At 42.4% G+C, this 17,694-nt stretch overlaps 2 protein-coding genes across 2 annotated transcripts in view; one reads left to right on the forward strand and one right to left on the reverse strand.

Annotated features, from left to right (window-relative positions):
* The window catches only part of LOC308650896 (transmembrane protein C16orf54), a 42,999-nt gene that overhangs the window by 14,940 nt on the left and 10,365 nt on the right, over positions 1 to 17,694 (forward strand). The window lies entirely within an intron of this gene.
* On the reverse strand, positions 696 to 2,085 carry ZG16 (zymogen granule protein 16; the record flags this gene model as incomplete). Its single annotated transcript, XM_081298283.1, has 3 exons — positions 2,024 to 2,085; positions 1,708 to 1,840; positions 696 to 996 (listed from the first exon to the last, which is right to left on the reverse strand). The coding sequence occupies exons 1-3, from the start codon at positions 2,076 to 2,078 to the stop codon at positions 696 to 698; spliced, it is 489 nt and encodes a 162-aa protein (XP_081154409.1). The 5' UTR covers positions 2,079 to 2,085.

Here is a 17,694-nt window from a genome sequence, read left to right on the forward strand (position 1 = left end):
TATTGCCTGAGGAAAGAGTCCTAGTTCTGAGAGAGGTAAACAAGGATGTCAGGGCTTATGAGTAATGGTGAGAAGAACTGGGGTGAAGTAATAGGGCAGAGTCCTTCAGCATAAACTTAGGCTAAACTTCAGGAGTTAGGTGGATTCTAGAAAAGGACAAAGGATAATGGTCTAGGATTACTACATACATTGACTGGGTTTGGTTCAATAGAGTAAGGTGACATTTTTCTAGCAGAGAAGCACTTTTTTCCAAGAGAAGGACCAGGGGAGAGGAGAGCTGGAAAATAGGACATCTCAGGTTTTGGCAGTAAGCCACAACTAGGCCTTAGCCTAGCCTCAGACCTCCTATTTTGGTAAACATTCTTAGAATCTATCCTTGAAAAGAATTGGCACAAGCCAGAAAATATCTCCTCTTGATAAATTATAAAGAAAAGTCCAGTATTTTATAATTCCCTTCCTCATCCTCCTACTTTTCCCAGATTAGTATCTAACAGAGAGCCAGAAATGTGAGTGGCATGTTCTTATCAAAATCAGGAGGTAGATCCCAACCATAGACACCCACATACATGCTAGTTTTAACCATGTTTAACCTTTTATTAAGCCAATTGGATGGGGGTTATTATAAGGGAGTTCTCATGCCCCACCGCAGTGCCCTGTGCCCCATGGAGGAGGCTGGAGCTCAGCTGCTGCTGCAGTCAGCAAGGGTAGACATCCCAGTGCAGGCCGATGGCATCAATGACAGAACCAGCTCGGCCACTGATGAATCGAAGGACGGTGTTGGGGTGCAAGGGGACAGCATTGAAACTTGTGCCTGTGTCTTTCCCAAAAGGCAGGTAGCGGCCCTTGTCTGTCACAAAGACCAGCTTCCTCAGATAGTTCTTGTATTTGCCAGACACCTGAATCACTGATTCACCAGGGTGCAAAAAGATCTCCTCCAGGTCTCCTGATTTGCCACCCACATAGTCACTCCACACCTTGCCATAGCGTACCTGGAGACTGGGGACAAGTGAAGAAGGAAGGGAGTCATTGAATAAGGTTATCACAACTCAGGACCTCTGGGCCTACATGCTGAGACCTTCAAACTGGTGACATGACATTTTTAGTCCCATGGAATGTAAACCACATGAGCCCTAGAAGATCACACAGGGAATTTCAACTCTTCATTTTGCCAACAAACAGCCTCAGAGAGAAAAAGAAGTTGCCCAGAATCACCCAGACAACAGTGTCAGAACTTGAATTTGGAGTCCAGGGTTCTACTATGTCCCCACCCCCCACCCCCCACCCCCCATTTGAAAGAAGCAAAAGAATTTTCAAGCTCTTGAAAATCACCTGGATCAGAAGGAAACACATTTTGGCTCTGCATATCATAGTTTCCCAACTCTATGAAAGAAACGTGGCTGTCTCAGGAGGGAAACAAGGCAAAGATGGAGGATGCCTGACAGGAATATTGCAAAGGAGCCCCCTCAGATGGCGGGTAGAAAACTTCCAGGCCCCTGAGACTTCATGGTTATATGATTTGCCAAGGTCACATGTGTTGTGGGAGTTAAGGAGTTATGACAGGTCTAGAATCCCTGTCCTCTAACAACTTTCACCATATCATGTTTTACCTCTGACTTACTGATTGAAACAGAAGTGATCCAATGAGAACTTGCTAATTTGATAAGATCCTAGAGAGTCCCCAAACCACAGAAAATCAAAGAATCTTACCCTACAATGTAGTATCGACTGACACGGACACGAAGGGCAGTGATGGGGCCATCCAGCTGGTTGCCAGAATGGGAGAACCGCTGTCCTCCACCACCTCCATACTCTCCATTATAGGAGGAGGACCTAGCCTGAACTGGAGAGAGGAGAGGAGTTGGAGGGAGAAATCCCCAGGGAACTCAGCTGCTCCCCACCACCCCTGTTCCTCCCACAACTCTGTGCCCACCACCCCAAGCCAGCCTGTAAAACCCTTGGCCAACAGCAGTCCAGGGGCTGCCTTCCCATGATCCCATTCCCAGGCTTGTGGCGTCACACTTACTGGCATTGGCAGAGGCTGAGGCACAAAGAAGGGCTAGGATAGCAATCGTCAACATTCTGGGGCTGGAGTGGGAAGAAAGGAAAAATGAGGCTGTATCCTTTTCCCGTTGGACTTCATTTACCCAGGCATCCCTTGAATTTTTCAGAACTTCAACTCAGATCTTGCCGGCTTAGTCTTGAACCTAAAGAGGACTGTTCATCTATGGTCTTATTCCTTCCTTCCAAACAGTACCTTCTGGGTTTCCTTGGTCTGCCTATAGCCAATCCTCTTTCTCCCTTCCAAACCAAAAGATCAGTTCTGACTCTGTCCAGATTTTAAGCTGTGTCAAGCCCCATTCCATCTTGGCACAAAGCAGTGTTCTAAAGAGGAAGTAGAGTACATCTCCAAAGCATAGAGAGGGGTGAGTTTACCAAATAAGAAGCTAAGCAAAACCTAACTGCACTTGGTCAGTTAGTAGATTAGCCTGGTTTATGGAGCATCTGGGGCATGGTTAAATCTCTAGATTTACCCTGGTCTCAAATCAGAAAGAAAGGAACATTTTAGAGGTGCCTCTGTCACCTGGGCTGAAGTGGTAGTAGAAGAGATTGTGCTGGTACCAGCATCTGAGCAGTTTTGGTGGAACTGAGAGAGACTTAGAAATTACAGAAAGAATTATGATGAGCTCAAGACATTAGATCCCAGGTACCTGGTCTACTTGTCATAATCCTTTCTCCAGTAACACAAACCTGACCGTTTTCATTTCTCTGAGCATCACAAGTGTCCCCATTCCTTCAGTTGAAATCAGGCATCTTTGTACCTCATGTAGATCAGATTCAGGTGCCCCACTTAACTGACATTCAAACGCCCCCGTCACTCAATCCAGGCATCCTCTTATCCAGCTTAGATTTGAAAAACTCTCAACTCAGATCCAAGCATCCTGTCACCCCTCACCTGGCGGTTTCAGATGCAAAATAATCCCCCAGAAACTTTCGGACCTTTTATACCAGGTCCAAGCCCTTCCCTTGCTCCTTATCGTGTGAACCTCACCTCCTGAACAAACATGATCAGCCTCTTAGGATCAGGTGTGGGGCAGGGTCTGGAACATCTTATCCTGCCCTTCCCCCAAGGGTTACAGGTGGCAAGGTGGGGTCCACTCTGGGCCAAGTGCCAAATCTCTGAGGGGCAAGATAAACTTCAGAAATGTCACCAAAAGGCCAGCAACTTTGAGTTACTGCAAAGTAGCTAGTCACCTTTGGGGTGTAATTTAAAGAGCTCTGTGGAAGGTTCTCTCTCCCCAAAAGGTTTGAGAGGCTCTCACCTGAAATCTGCCCTTTGTCAGGATAACCATTGCCCTCTCTGGGCATTTGAAATGTACATTCTCCCAAAAGGAAAATGCACTCCCGGTACCTTATACTGAACAGTGAATACTATTTGCCTGACAATTTTCTCTCTTCCTTCCCTGTTATTTTATTACAATAAATTCAAACATGGTAAAGTTCAAGGAATTACATAGTGAACACCCATATGACCACCATATGGATTAATATTTTGAGTTAGTTGCTTTTTTAAAAAATATTTATTTAGTTGTAGATGAACACAAAGTATCTTTATTTATTTTAATGTGGTGCTGAGGATCGAATCCAGTGCCTCACACATGCAAGGCAAGCACTTTACCACTGAGCTACAGTGCCAGCCCCATTAGTTCCTTTTTTCCTTGTTCATTCATCTGTTCAACCTTCATCTATCTGAGAAAGGTCATTTGGGGCTGTAGGTGGACCTTGAACTTACAGAACCCCTCTCCCAGACACAGTCAATCTAGCGGGCAAATGGGACGCTGAGGAACCAAGGGTATGCAGGTCTTCCTCTGTGGGTAGTTCTGCACTTTGGACTCTCAGCATTCCTGGACACCAAGGCTATAGCCCAAACAAGGCAATTGCTACCTTTTTTAGGCCTGAAATAGACCCAAGAACAGTATCAGATTTCTTCTCTTTTTAGGCCTTCTGTTCTAGAACTGAGTTCTCTAGACCTAAAATCCCCAGAACCAACCCCTAGTGCCTGACCCCTCTAGGGCTGACCCTCTGACTCCTGAGAGTCAGCAGAGTCTTCCAAGTGGAGAGAAGGATGGAGCCCGGGTGAGGGGTTGGAGGGGGTTAGAATATACCCACAGCCCTCTTTATTTATGTATTTGATTTTTTTTTTTTTATTACCAGAGTTCAAACCCAGGCCCTCATGCATGCTAGGCAAATACCCTACCTCTGATAAAGAACACCCCAAACCCATTTTTTATTTTTTGACAGGGTCTGGCTAAGTTGCTGAATATCTGGCTCACTGAGTTGCCAAGGCTGGCCTTGAACTTGCAATCCTCCTGCCTCAGTCTCCCAAATTGCTGGAATTACAGGCTAGTGCCACTGCACCCAGCTTGTGTCAGTACTTAATGACATGGGTGGGCATTCAGCATACCCCACCCATCCCTTACAGGCTGACCATCTGGGGCTGAGGAGTTGTCCACTTAGCAAAGGGAGACCTGCCCGAGGAGCCGGAATTAGGGTGGGGCTCCTAATGGCGAGATTCCTGGAGTAAAGTTGTTTCATGTCTCTTCCTGTCTCCTTTTCTCCAGGTTGAAGATAAGCATATCCTGATATCTTAACTTTTTCCTCATTCCAATTGTTTTATTTTGTTGTCCCTTACTCTCTCAATTTGCCTTTGTGCCTAAAACTTTGTTACTCATTTTGTAAAGCTATATATAGTTTCTTTACATTTTGAGTTGAAGTGCTGAGGTGGAATGAATCTATACCTTGTTTGTACAAGTAAACAGCTACCATCTGCTGGGCACAACCATAAGGCATAAACTGATAAATAAATGAATCATGCTAATAAGAATGTCCACCTGTGAATTCATCAAATTAATCAGAAGCACGTGGATACATGGGCCTATCAAACTCATATCAGAAAAACCAGGCTCATGAGCTTATCCAACACACTAGACCACCAGGTGGTGGAAACCTCTCACTTGAAACCCATAAAAGGAGGGGCACCCTAAGATTGGACATGGCAGCACTTTGAACCCCATCACCTGGTCACTTGTCACAAGCCTGCACCAGGAAAATTGCCACATCAACGAACCTCCGAATCTTGGTCCTCAGACTTTAGCAGAGTATGGTTTCTCCTTTCCTTGACAACCATACAAGTCCCACTGCAAGTTGACACCTCAAGGTGACATCTCAGGCATACACTGAAACTGCCATCCACCCCTCCATCCAAACCTTGGCCTAGAATAAGTTCCTGTGCTTCGACAGCTCTGTGCTCTGAACAAGTTCTTTGGCTGGTTAATAATTTTATCTGACCACCTACCACCTCTTTGCATTCATATCTGCTCTATGCCTTTGTTCTCAGTTCAGCCTTCAGAACCCCTGTGGCTGCCTTAGCCCTTTCTGTTGTGTGTGTGTGTGTGTGTGTGTGTGTGTGTGTGTGTGCGCGCCCACGCGCGCACACATGTGTGAAACCATGATCCAAAGTAAACTTTTCCTCCTCTAGTTTGTTCTTGTTGGGTAGTCTAGTCATTGTGATACAGCTGTGTGACTTGAATGTTATAGATATTAGAAATTAAGATTGGAATAAAAGAACCTGTGATTGTCTGATTTATGACTACCAGATGACCCACAAGTGTTCAGTGAACTGCCACTGATAAAAGTGGTGAATAGCCCGTGAATTTATTGTTATTTAATAAATTCTGACATTGTGGAAAGACACAAACGTGTTTGGTCTTTGTTAATGACATAATACACTCACAACACCCTTTATGTCCTGATCTTTACCTGCATCTCCTGCTCTTGAGGGTTTTTCTTGAAAATTTCCTTCTTCCCTCCCTCCCTCCCTTCCTCAGCCCTGGGGATTAAACCCATGCTAGGCAAGTGTTCTATCACTAAACTACAAACCCAGCCCTTTTTTGCCTTTTATATTGTGACAGGGTCTCCCTAAATTGCCCAGACTAGCCTTGAACTTGTCATTCTCCTGCTTAGGAGTTTAGCTGGGATTGCAGGTGTGTCGCTAGGTTTTTTCCTTTATATTTTTTCTCTCCATGCCTTTTCCCTGTCTCTCTTCCTTGCCTCTGTGTCTCTCCCAAGTCCTCCCTCCAGCTCTTTCCTCTCTCTTGCTACCCTCTGTCTCTCCATATTATCCACATCACAGTCTGTAAGCAAACTCAGGAAAGTCCAAATGGCATCCCAGAGAGGTGTGAGGTGAGCACCTCAGGAGAATGCCCTCGTGTTTCCCAGCATGACAGACCCAGACCCTAAGTCTTCACAGCTCCTTTTCTAAGTGCAAAAAAATGTTCCTCCAGTGAAGAGCTCTCAGCCCCTGTCCATTCCAGAGAACAGGAAGGCCACCGTATAGCTACTGTGGGTACCTCCAGAGTCTGCTCTTGTCATGGGAGAAGAGATATCTCCAAAGAAGGGTCTAAAGGAATTAATTGTCAGAGAAATGGGGAAACTTGACTCGGGAGTAGGGGGTTCTTGGCTTACATGATGGAAAAGAATTTCAGTGTGTGCTTGTTAGAGGCATAGATAGAGGTTTATTAAATAAAGAAGATTAACACATTCAAGGGAGAATGGGAGGTGACCTTACAGAGAGACAGCTTTGGGAGTAAAGCAAGGAATACACACTTAAGGAAGAATATGGGTCATCTTGAGATTGAGAGATGTGGTTTTGGGGGTTTCCTGTTTCCTTTTTTTGTATATAAATAAATATATATTTATTCATATGCATTCTTTCTTTTTTGGCGGGTATCAGGGATTGAACTCAGGGGCACTCGACCACTGAGCCACATCCCCAGCCCTATTTTGTATTGTTTTTAGAGTCAGAGTCTCACTGAGTTGCTTAGCACCTCTCTTTTGCTGAGGCTGACTTTGAATTCTCAATCTTCTTTCTTACCTCAGTCTCCCAAGCCGCTAGGATTACAGGTGTGCACAACTGTGCCTGGCTCATACACAGTCTTTTTTAAAAAAATTTTAAATATATATTATTTTAGTTGTAGATGGACACAATATCTTTATTTCATTTATTTATTTTGTTATGTGGTGCTGAGGATTGAACCCAGTGCTTCATAATTGCACAGCAAGCTCTCTGCCACTGAGCCACAATACATGGATATATTACTTCAAAGTGGGAGTAGTGAGAAAGCAGGATTTTTTAATGTTTAATATATAGATATATATGTATGTATATTATTAATTAGTTCATTATAGATATACATAATATATTTTTATTAGTTGTTCAAAACATTACAAAGCTCTTGACATATCATATTTCATACATTTAATTCAAGTGGATTATGAACTCCCATTTTTACCCTGTATACAGATTGCAGAATCACATCAGTTACACATCCATGTATTTACATACTGCCATACTAGTGTCTGTTGTATTCTGCTGCCCTTCCTATCCTCTACTATCCCCCCTCCCCTACATAATATTTTTATTAGAGCTTTATAGTTATACATAGTAGTTGGATTCATCCCAACAAACTCATAAATGCATGGAATTCAATTTCAGTTCATGATCCCACCCTGTTCCTCCCCGTCCTGGCTCTTTTAAAGGAAACTTGGTAGGGGGGTGGGTAGGGCAAGGTAATGGAGGAATGATGTAAGTCTGGTGATTTCAAGATGGTTTCTGGTGGTCTGATCAGTGTCAGGATCCTTAGGCTGGCATGGTCTTTCTTATCCAATCAATAGATAGCATTGGAAAGTCTCCTAAATAATAGGTTTCTTAAACTATAACCCCCCCACACACACTTAATCTATTTATTGGGAGTTCATTAACAATGCAAAGGTAGATTTACAAATTCCCTAGAAATTTGGGAGTGACATTTCTGAAAGAAAGACTGGCTTAGGGGATGATAGGTCTGGATAAGTATGCAGAACTACTAGATTAAAATCTTATTTCCTTACCCTTCCTTTGTGTCTCCTATTTCTTATTCCTTCTACCTACTTCACTCTGATGCAGTATCTGAAGAGCCAGAAGTCAGGAGCACCAGGCTTCTACTTCATCAGCTCCTGTAATAGGCCTTAATTTAACATATGTGCCAACCAGGACTTACCCATCCCCTAAAATCTAGATGAAATTGTCTTAAACCTCCTCCACCCCCAGGCCTACAGGCAATGAAGATCCAAAGCCCTTCAAAACTTTCTGCTTCTACATGCAACTAATAACTGGTGTTCTCTTGTCTCCTCTGCATCTTTGGCAAAGAGATTCACTCGACACATGTTGAGCTCTGTTTTGGAGACCCTTCTATTAGATGCTGTAGATCTATGTAGATGAGCAAAAGAGCCAACAGTCTACCTCAAAGAGCTTTCACTCCAGAGGGAGAAGAATTAGATAAATTAACAAAATATTCTACTTAATGTGTCAGGGAGCAGTGAGGACTGTGACATAAATAGAGTGAGAACATGAAAGGAGATGGGGAAGCTGCTCTTGAAGTTGGGAGGTTTCTTGTTTAACATTTGGAAGAGACCAGATTAAAGTGGTGGAGAGAAATATAGGTATTTGGGTGAACAGTGGGCCAGGCAGAGGGAACACCAAGTTCCGAAGCTCTGAGTGGCAAGTGTGTGTGTGATGAATTCGGAAACAGCAGGGAAGGCAGGGTGGCTGGTGGTAGTCAAGGGAAACCAATAGGAGATGACACATGGCTAGCCACCAGTGGGCAGATGGTACAGGGCCTGGGAGGCCAAGGTCAAGAGTTTGACTGGCATTCTGAGAGTGAGGAAAGTTACAGAAGGGAATGGTTTTGAGCAAGGGAGTACATGAACATATTTATATGTTAGAATTGCTCTCTGGATTTGTTTTTTATTTTGGTGGTACGTGGGATTGAACGCAGGGGTTCTATACTACTGAGCTACATCCCCAGCCCTCTTGATTTTTTCATATTGAGACAGAATTTCACTAAGTTGCTGAGGCTGGCCTTGAACTTGAGATCTTCTTTGGAGTCACTGGAATTTTAGGCATGTGCCCCCTTGACCAGCTACTCTGTATTTTGATAAGGTACAAAATGGACTTGGGCAAGGGTGAGAGTGGAAATTGGCAGCCACAACAGGAGTATGTGAATATTCCCTTATTTCACTGGATCTCTCTTTTCTCCCCTCTCAAATTGCCCAGAAAGCTACTCAGTCTCGGAAGCAACTTTGCCTTCTTAGTGTCTTGGTGAAAATTTAGACCCCACAGTGGGGAATCTGCCTCTTCCCCCTGTCAAAAGACATAATTACAATAAATGTAGTATAAAGATCTTAACTGGATTTTTTAAAAATTGGCTTTTATTTGCAATTCTAAAATCAGGTAGTCCTTCATTTGTAAAATATTGAGTGTTCCAATGAGCTAAGCAGAGGAAGTTGGTTTTATAGACAGAAAAGGACTGAGGAAGCAGAAAGAGAGAACAAAAAAATGGATTGGTTATTTTGAAGTTACTTTCTATGTAACAGACTGAAACTGCTCTTTTTGGGAGTTCAGCTATATTTGTCTATTCTGATTTCTTGGAAGGTCAGATAAACAACTTAGTTTTGGCTTGGTGATGTGGAACTTCAGCATGAGTTCCTACATTTTGATTTAGTTTATTGGGCTTAGTACAGGAGCTCAGTCCAAATCAATAGGCTTCTGCAAATTTTATTTAACAACCCCATAAAGAATGTTTCAAAATATCTGGTGGAGCACAATGGTACATGCCTGTAATCCCAGTTACTCAGGAGGCTAAGGCAGTAGCATCCTTAGTTCAAGGCCAGCCTGGGCACTTAGTGAGACCCTGTTGCAAAAAAAAAAAAAAAAAATTTTAAGGGACAGGATGTAGTTCAGTGGGAGAGCACATGCTCAATGTACAAAAGGCCCTGGGTTTGATCCCCAGCAGGACAAAAAAAAAAGTTTGAAAATATATTTCTGAACAACGGAAGATCTTTATCCTTTTTAAATTTTTCTTTTTCCTTTTCTTTTGTTCTTTTCTCTGTGTGTGTGTGTGTGTGTGTGTGTGTGTGTGTGTGTTGCTAGGCATTGAGTCTAGAACCTCACACATTCCAGCTGAGCTATATCCCCAGCCCTGTATCCTGTTTTAAAAAACAAACAAACAAAATGTGTTGTTGTGATGCTGGCCCGAGGATTGCACGTTCCTTCGAGATCAGCCTCAGCAATTTAGTGAGACCCTGTCTTTTAAAAGGGACTAGAGATGTTGCTCAGTGCCCTTAGAAACCCACCAATTCTCTACCTCATTTACATACTGGGCTTCTGTGCAGGGTTTCACCGGAACAAGGGCGTCTCACAACAAAAACATTTTTTTTCCTTGAGTACTGGGGATTGAACCCAGGAGCGCTTTACAACTGAGCTACACCCTCAACCCTTTTTATTTTTTATTTCAACATAGGATCTCAATAAGGTGCTGGGGGCTGCCCTCTAACTTGCAATCCTCCTACTTCAGCCCCGCCAGTTGCTGGGATTACAGGTGAGCACTATTGGGCCTGGTTTACAAAAACAAGTTTGAACATGGCTTTTCTGTTCCTCCTTGACTGCACCAATGAATAAACTGAAGTCTAACGGAAGAGACTTCACCAAGTTGCAAGTGCCCCTAAACCCTGTCTTCTAAACTCCACAGCCCAGTACCCACTGTAGCCTGCAGTTGTTCATCTTCACTCCAGATATCTAAAAGTCTTTCCTCTACCCAGCTCAGGTCTGTTCAGAGGATCCCACCACCACCCCGCACCCACCTTGTCTCACAAAGGCCTCAGCTCTCATCTCTTCCCAACTCCCTCCCTTCCTTCCCCTGGCCTCCTGCTGTGCTTCCTACTCTATCATGGCTCTAATTACCCTGCACTATAATTTATCTGTTTACATGAAAAACCCTAAGAACTCATTCTAAGGCGGGACCAAGTCTGATGTACCTCTGAATTCCCCATCCCTAGCATCACACCCGAAACTGAATAGGCATACCATATAAATGATTGTCGAATGAATAAACAAGACAGATCTTTGACCTGGGCTTCACCGAGATGTCTACTAAATTTCCTCCTTGGCTCTCCCCCACAACTATGTTTATCTTCTTGTAGGGTTTGTTTCTTATTTTTAATTCTTTCTTCTGTATTGGGAAAAATACTGGACATAAACTCACAATTCTGGATAGAAGTCATCAATCCAATATTCTTAGCTATGTGAACCTAGAAAAGTCACTTCATTCTCCGGAGCCTATATTTCTGCATTTGTAAAATGAGATGGAAAAATTAATTCTACCTCTCTTAAAGGGTAAGATTCAGATGGGCACAGTGGGGCACACCTGTAATCCCAGGAGCTCAGGAGGCTCAGGCAGGAGGACTGTAATATTGAGCTGGTAATTTAGTGAGACCCTCTCTCAAAATGAAAAATAAAAATGGCTGGGAGTGTAACGCAGTGATAGAGCATCACTGGGTTCAATCTCTCCTTTAAAAAGAAAGGAAGTTTCAAATGCAAGTTCTCTAAATAAAAAGGCTCTTTGTTCAAAACTGTTGGGTTATGACACCTCTAGAGCATCTTGGTGGCTATAGCAGTACTAGAGTGGCTCCAGAGACCAGACTAAGGCCAGGTAAATAAGTGTAAATCATTAATCATTTTTAAAGTCAAAAACCTATGACAGGGGGCTGGGGATGTGGCTCAAGCGGTAGTGCGCTGGCCTGGCGTGCGTGCGACCCGGGTTCAATCCTCAGCGCCACATACCAACAAAGATGTTGTGTCCGCCAAGAACTAAAAAATAAATATTAAAAAAAAAATTCTCTCTCTCTCTCTCTCTCTCTCTCTCTCTCTCTCTCTCTCTCTCTCTTTCTCTCTCTCTCCACTCTCCACTCTCTCTTTAAAAAAAAAAAAAAAACCTATGACAGGGGCTTGGGTTGTGGCTCAGCGGTAGACTGCTTGCCTAGCACGTGCGAGGCCCTAGGTTCGATCCTCAGCACCACATAAAAATAAACAAATAAAATAAAGATATTGGGTCCAACTACAACTAAAAAATAAATAAATAAATCTTAAAAAAAAACTATAACAATGTAGTAACAAGAATTCATGACAGAACCAGCTGTGGTGGTGCACACTTGGCTCTCAGAAACTAGAGAGGCTGAGGAAGGAGGATTGCAAGTTTGAGGCCAAACAGAGCTATTTATTTATTTATTTATTTATTTATTTATTTATTTATTTATTTATTTATACCAAGGATTGAACCCAGGTACCCTTAACCACTGGGCCACACCCCAAGGCCCCTTAACTCCCTCTATTTTATTTATTTATTTATTTATTTTTTGAGACGGGGCCCTGCTAAATTGCTAAAGCTGGCTTTGAACTCGAAATCCTCCTGCCTCAGCCTCTGGAACCACTAGGATTACAGGCATGGGCCACTACAGTTGGCTCAACCTGAGCAATTTAGCAAGACCCTGTCTCAAAAAATAAAAAGGACTGGGATATAGTTCAGTGGTAGAGTGTCTCTGGATTCAATCCTCTGTATTGAAAAAAAAAATCATGAACAGAATGTCTCATGAAGAGACATGGATTTAGAATTCAGCTGTGGCCCTTCTCCACTGTGTAACTTACTACGCTTCAGTTTCTTCATCTGTAAACTGGAGGTAATAAGACCAACCAATTTTTGTCAAACCCCTGGAACAAGTGTAGCCTGAGTAAATGTTTCTTCTCTCGCTTTAGAGTTCACAAATCATAGTACCTCAGATAAAGTTATCTTGCTCATCCGCCACTAGCTATATTTTGTGGTCTAGTTTGACATCAGATGATAGAGATCAAATAATAGAGAACTGCAAAATAATTTTACATAAGTTAGTGTAGACAACACAAATTAAAGTCATTTGTGAACCAACTTATCTTTAATTTCTTTTTTTAAATTGAGATGCAATTTATATGATAGCTTTTTTTTTAAAAGAAAACCTCTGTGATTTTTTTTTTTTTTTGATACCAGAGATTGAACCAGAGGCACTTAACCACTGAGCCACATCCCCAGCCCTTTTTGTAGTTTATTTAGAGACAAGGTCTCACTGAGATGCTTAGGGCCTTGCTAAATTGCTGAGGCTTTGAACTGATGATCCTCCTGCTCCAGGCTCTCAGGCCGCTGGGATGCATCCACGGTACCTGGCAAACCTCTGTGATTTTGCTTTCACAGTCTCCTCATCTCTTACTGAATTACTTGATAACTGAAATTCCTATTTTTCCTTTGAGTTTATTTCCCCTCTGTTCACTTATATTATGTGACAATATAATATCCTAATTAGAATCAGCCACATCTAGTGCTCATCTATGCTAAATAAGCTGCTATCAAAGTGGGACTGAGGTGAAGTCCTTCCACTAGGATGTACTTATTCTTGCTTTGTGTCAGGGAGAATTTAACTAAAAATATGAGCTGATTTGGTTTCCTTTATATATCACACAAAATTTAAGTAGTCTGTATTATTCTGTTCTCTGTTGCTGAAACAAAATACCTGAAGCTAGATAATTTGTAAAGAAAAGATGTTTATTTAGCTCACAATTTTAAAGGCTAAGAGTCTATCGGTCAGCATCTGGTGAAGGGCCTCTTGTCTATATCACATCCTGATAGGAACATGTGTGAGAGGAAGAGAGCAGTCACATGGTGAGATAGAAAGCCAGGGACAATCAAGGGATACATTAACTTTTTGTTTTTGTGGGTTTTTCTGGGGTGGGAGCCTCACTCTTTTTATAACCCACTCTCATGGGAACTAACTGGGGTTCCTAAGGGTATGCCCCAGATGATCTAATCAACTTCCTCTAGGCCACACCTCCTTAAAGTTCTACCACCTCACAACATTACTCTCCTGGGCACCAAGCTTCAAGCATAAGAACCTTTGAGGGACACACTCATCCCATATCCAAACCACAGTCAGTCATTGCTATAATGTGTGATATATTATGCACATGCCTTAAGACAGAAGCAGTATTGTCTTAAGGCATGTGCATAATATATAAGTTATTTTACTTCTTTGGGCTTCTGTTTTCTCATCTTTAAAAAATGACAAGCATTTTAGCTTTGCTGTGATAATTTTTCTTTCTGGTTGTTTTATTTTATTTATTTATTTATTTGTTTGTTTATTTATTTATTTATTTGGTATTGGGAATTGAACCCAGGGGCACTTTACCACTGAGCTACATCTCCAGCCCTTTTTATTTTTATTTTGTTATTTTGAGACAAGGTCTTTATAAGTTGCTTAGGACTTCATGAATTTGCTGAGGCTGGCCTTGAATTTTCCATCCTCCTGCCTCGGCCTCCAGAGTCACTGGGATTACTGCCATGTATCACCACACCTGGCCATTGTTGAGAGAACTAAATGATAAACATGAGTGAAGCTCTAAAACACTACCTAGTGCCCAGCTAGAGTGAAGGAAGTGTTTCTATGTGACCTGAGTCACAAGATGAACAATATTTTAGCCTTATGCTATAAGGAGTGCTTCTATCCTTGGAAATGAGAAAAATCACAAAATTCCTAATTACCCCTCATGTTTTAGCTATAAACTTAATGATATATTTCTAGAATTCTATATATATGCTGTGACATTGTTATTTCCCTTCCCAAATGAATACACTGCAGACAAACTAAAGTCCTTGTATGTCCAGCAGAAACCAGTCACTAATTTCAGCATCCACAGTGCTTCTGAACTCTGTTCCTATTGTTCCTAGTTTATGAGATCTCCATCTTTTCTCTAGTATCATCACTTTTTCATGTCCACTCTTTTTATGAAAGAATGGTGACAAAAGGCCCCACTAACCACAGGACCCTATTAAACAGGCAAAGACAGCCTGAACTTAACATGATCCAAAGCACTTACTGAGTGCACTTGGAACATGGAAAATGGAGTCTATGTTGCCCTCTCAGAGTCAACAGAAACACTTCTTCACAGCACACTGAGAGTACAGTAGAGGCACGTCCACATACAGTCAAGCACAGATGGGGGAACGCAACCCTACCTGTGGCCGGGGAAGTGTGGCCACCAATGCCAGAAGAACAAAGTGAAAGGATTTCAACCTTTGATAGCAGAATTTGTACTGACTATGTACGAAATTTTTATGATTTTCTACAGTCTTGACATCCATATTGATATAAATTTAACTTTCTCATTCCAGAAGCAGAACCTAGTACCCTTGACACAATATCCAGTTCTCCACCTCCTCTAGTTCCTCAGAGTTGTCAGTCCAAATATCTGCCTTTTATACAGGCATCCTGGTGAACTTTTGGCAGTTTTGAAAGTTTGGGAGGCACTGCAATAAATGACTGAAGCAGCTGCTGCGGTGGTTTACACCTGAAATTCTAGTGATTCAGGAGGCTGAGGCAGGAGAATCGCAAGTTCAAACCCAGTCTCAGCAACTTAGCATGGCCCTAAGCAACTCAGTGAGACCCTAAATAAAATACAAAATAGAGCTGGGGATGTGGCTCAGTGCTTGAATGTTTGCCTAACATGCTACTGGAAGAAAAAAAAAAGTCAGTATTATAGGGTTTGGGGAAGGTGAGGAGTCAGAAATGGATTCCCGGGTGTGGACTCCAGGAAAAATAATTATCAATAAGATAAGCAGATGGAGTGGAAGAAAGAGAGGCTCCAAGCCTCAGGAATTGATGGCCAAATGTAGAACAAGCCTGAATGGTAAGAATGTGGGTGCCCTAGAATGGAGGCACAGAACCTTTTATGGTCTTTCAGAGATGACAAGCAATTCTGGATTTATGGTGCAAGAAAAGTAAGTGTTGAGTGCCTATTTTGTGAGGTAGTTTATGTAAATGATCTAATATTTAATATGAGGATTAGTGAAAAATAGAAAGTCTGACCCAAATTAAGCAGGTTCCCAAGAGTCTCACAACTATAGAGCAGAGAGGCTCAGATGTAATCCCAGGGCAAACTGGCTGCAAACCCCAGACTCTTCCCACCCCAGATTTCCCCCAAAGAGGAGATACTTTCTTTCACATTCTCATTGTTTTTATCAGCTCTCAAGTTTGGCATCTTGACAGCCAAATAGATGACAGATCTGGCAGGCCTTGAGTGGTAACAAAACTCTGCTGAGCTCAGCTCTATTCCTTGCTGGCAGCAAGATGACTCTGAGTGAGGGACTCTTAGCTGAGTTAGTCTCAACTGCAGAGAAGGAAAGAGCAAAGGGAAGAACAACAAACAGGAAGCACCTGGACTCTCTTGTTGAAGATTTGAATGTTTCATATGATTTACAGCTTGATAAGTGATTGATTCAGCAGAGGGAGGACTTTGGAGATGGTCAGATCTGGGTTTAGAGTGCACTTCAGGACTTGCTAGTTGTGTGACTTTGGATATCATTCACCAACTTTTTCAGTTTGCCCAAGATTTTAGAGGGTTTGGTGCTAAAACTAGAATCGTGCTAGGCAAGATGGGACAGTTGGTTAACCCCGACAGACTACATACTCCCTGTAAGCCTCAGTGTGTAAGTATGAAGTCTGGCTGTCTATTTACTGCTTGCTTGCATTTAACTTGGGCCTGCTCTCAGAGCTTCTTCCTACTTGGAACATAAGGGCTGGAGCACCACTGAATTCTGTCTGGAAGGAAGCAGCTCAGGGTTGGCCACATGCTATTTTGTCTGCTGAAGCTAAACTTCTGAAGTGAAAAGCAACCTTTTCCACCCCTTGGTACTAGGGATTGAACCCAGAGGTGTTTAACCAGCCCCCAGTCCCCTTTTTACCTTTCAAAACAGGATCTCACTTAGTTGCTTAGGGCCTCACTAAGTTGCTGAGGCTGGCTTTGAACTTGAGATCCATTTGCCTCAGCCTTCTGAGCTGCTGGGATGGATTATAGGTAGACACCACAAAGCAACTTTTCAACAGTATTCTGTTTGGAGACCTTGGGTTTTGCTCATATTGTGATTTGAACCACAAATCATGAATCTCTCCCTTTGAATCTGTCTCCTACGGTGCTTGACTTTTGCTTTTGTCACCAAGTGAACTTGGCAAGGCTCAAGCACATAAAGCTCAGTAAGGAGTGTGAAATGGAGGTTGGTTATGCATGGATAGAGGTGGCTTGAAAGATAAGATAGGACTCTGGTTACAGTAACATTGCACAAAAAGAGGTGTTTTGGTTTCAGCCAAGATGGTGGCATAAGTGTGACAGGCAGAGAGCCAGACAAAGTCTCACGGAAGGCTTGTTCTCCACTCCCCCACCCCATGCCTGCTGTCAATTCTCATCTCACATGAGACTGGTGGCCTCCACATTATGTCTAGTAAGAATCATCAGGTTTCTGGTGTTTTCTTTAAAAATGTGGAGGAGGATGGGTGGAAGCTATCATTGCTGTAGAAGGGTGCATTCTGAGTAGAAAGGAAGAAATGGGTAAACTTAGCCATTGTAAATTTGGCCACCCACAGTTCCTCAAAAGTTAAAAATAGAGTTGCCATGTATGTGACTCACAAATTCTACTCTTAGGTATATGCCCGAGACAAATTGAAAACATATGTCCACACAAACACTAGCACATAAATTTTCATAACAGTATGACGTATGATGGTCAAAAAGCAGAAACAACTCCCATGTCAATCAAAGGATTAATGGATAAACAAAATGCAGTGTACCATATACTAGAATACTACGCAGCTATAAAAAGAAATGAAAATGGGGAAAGAAGGAATGAAGCACTAGTATACACTACAGCATAAATGAACCTTTAAAACCTTATGTTTGGGCTGGGGTTG

This window comes from Spermophilus citellus, assembly GCF_964194105.1.
Source record: "Spermophilus citellus genome assembly, chromosome: 6".
In the NCBI taxonomy this organism is placed as follows: domain Eukaryota; kingdom Metazoa; phylum Chordata; class Mammalia; order Rodentia; family Sciuridae; genus Spermophilus; species Spermophilus citellus.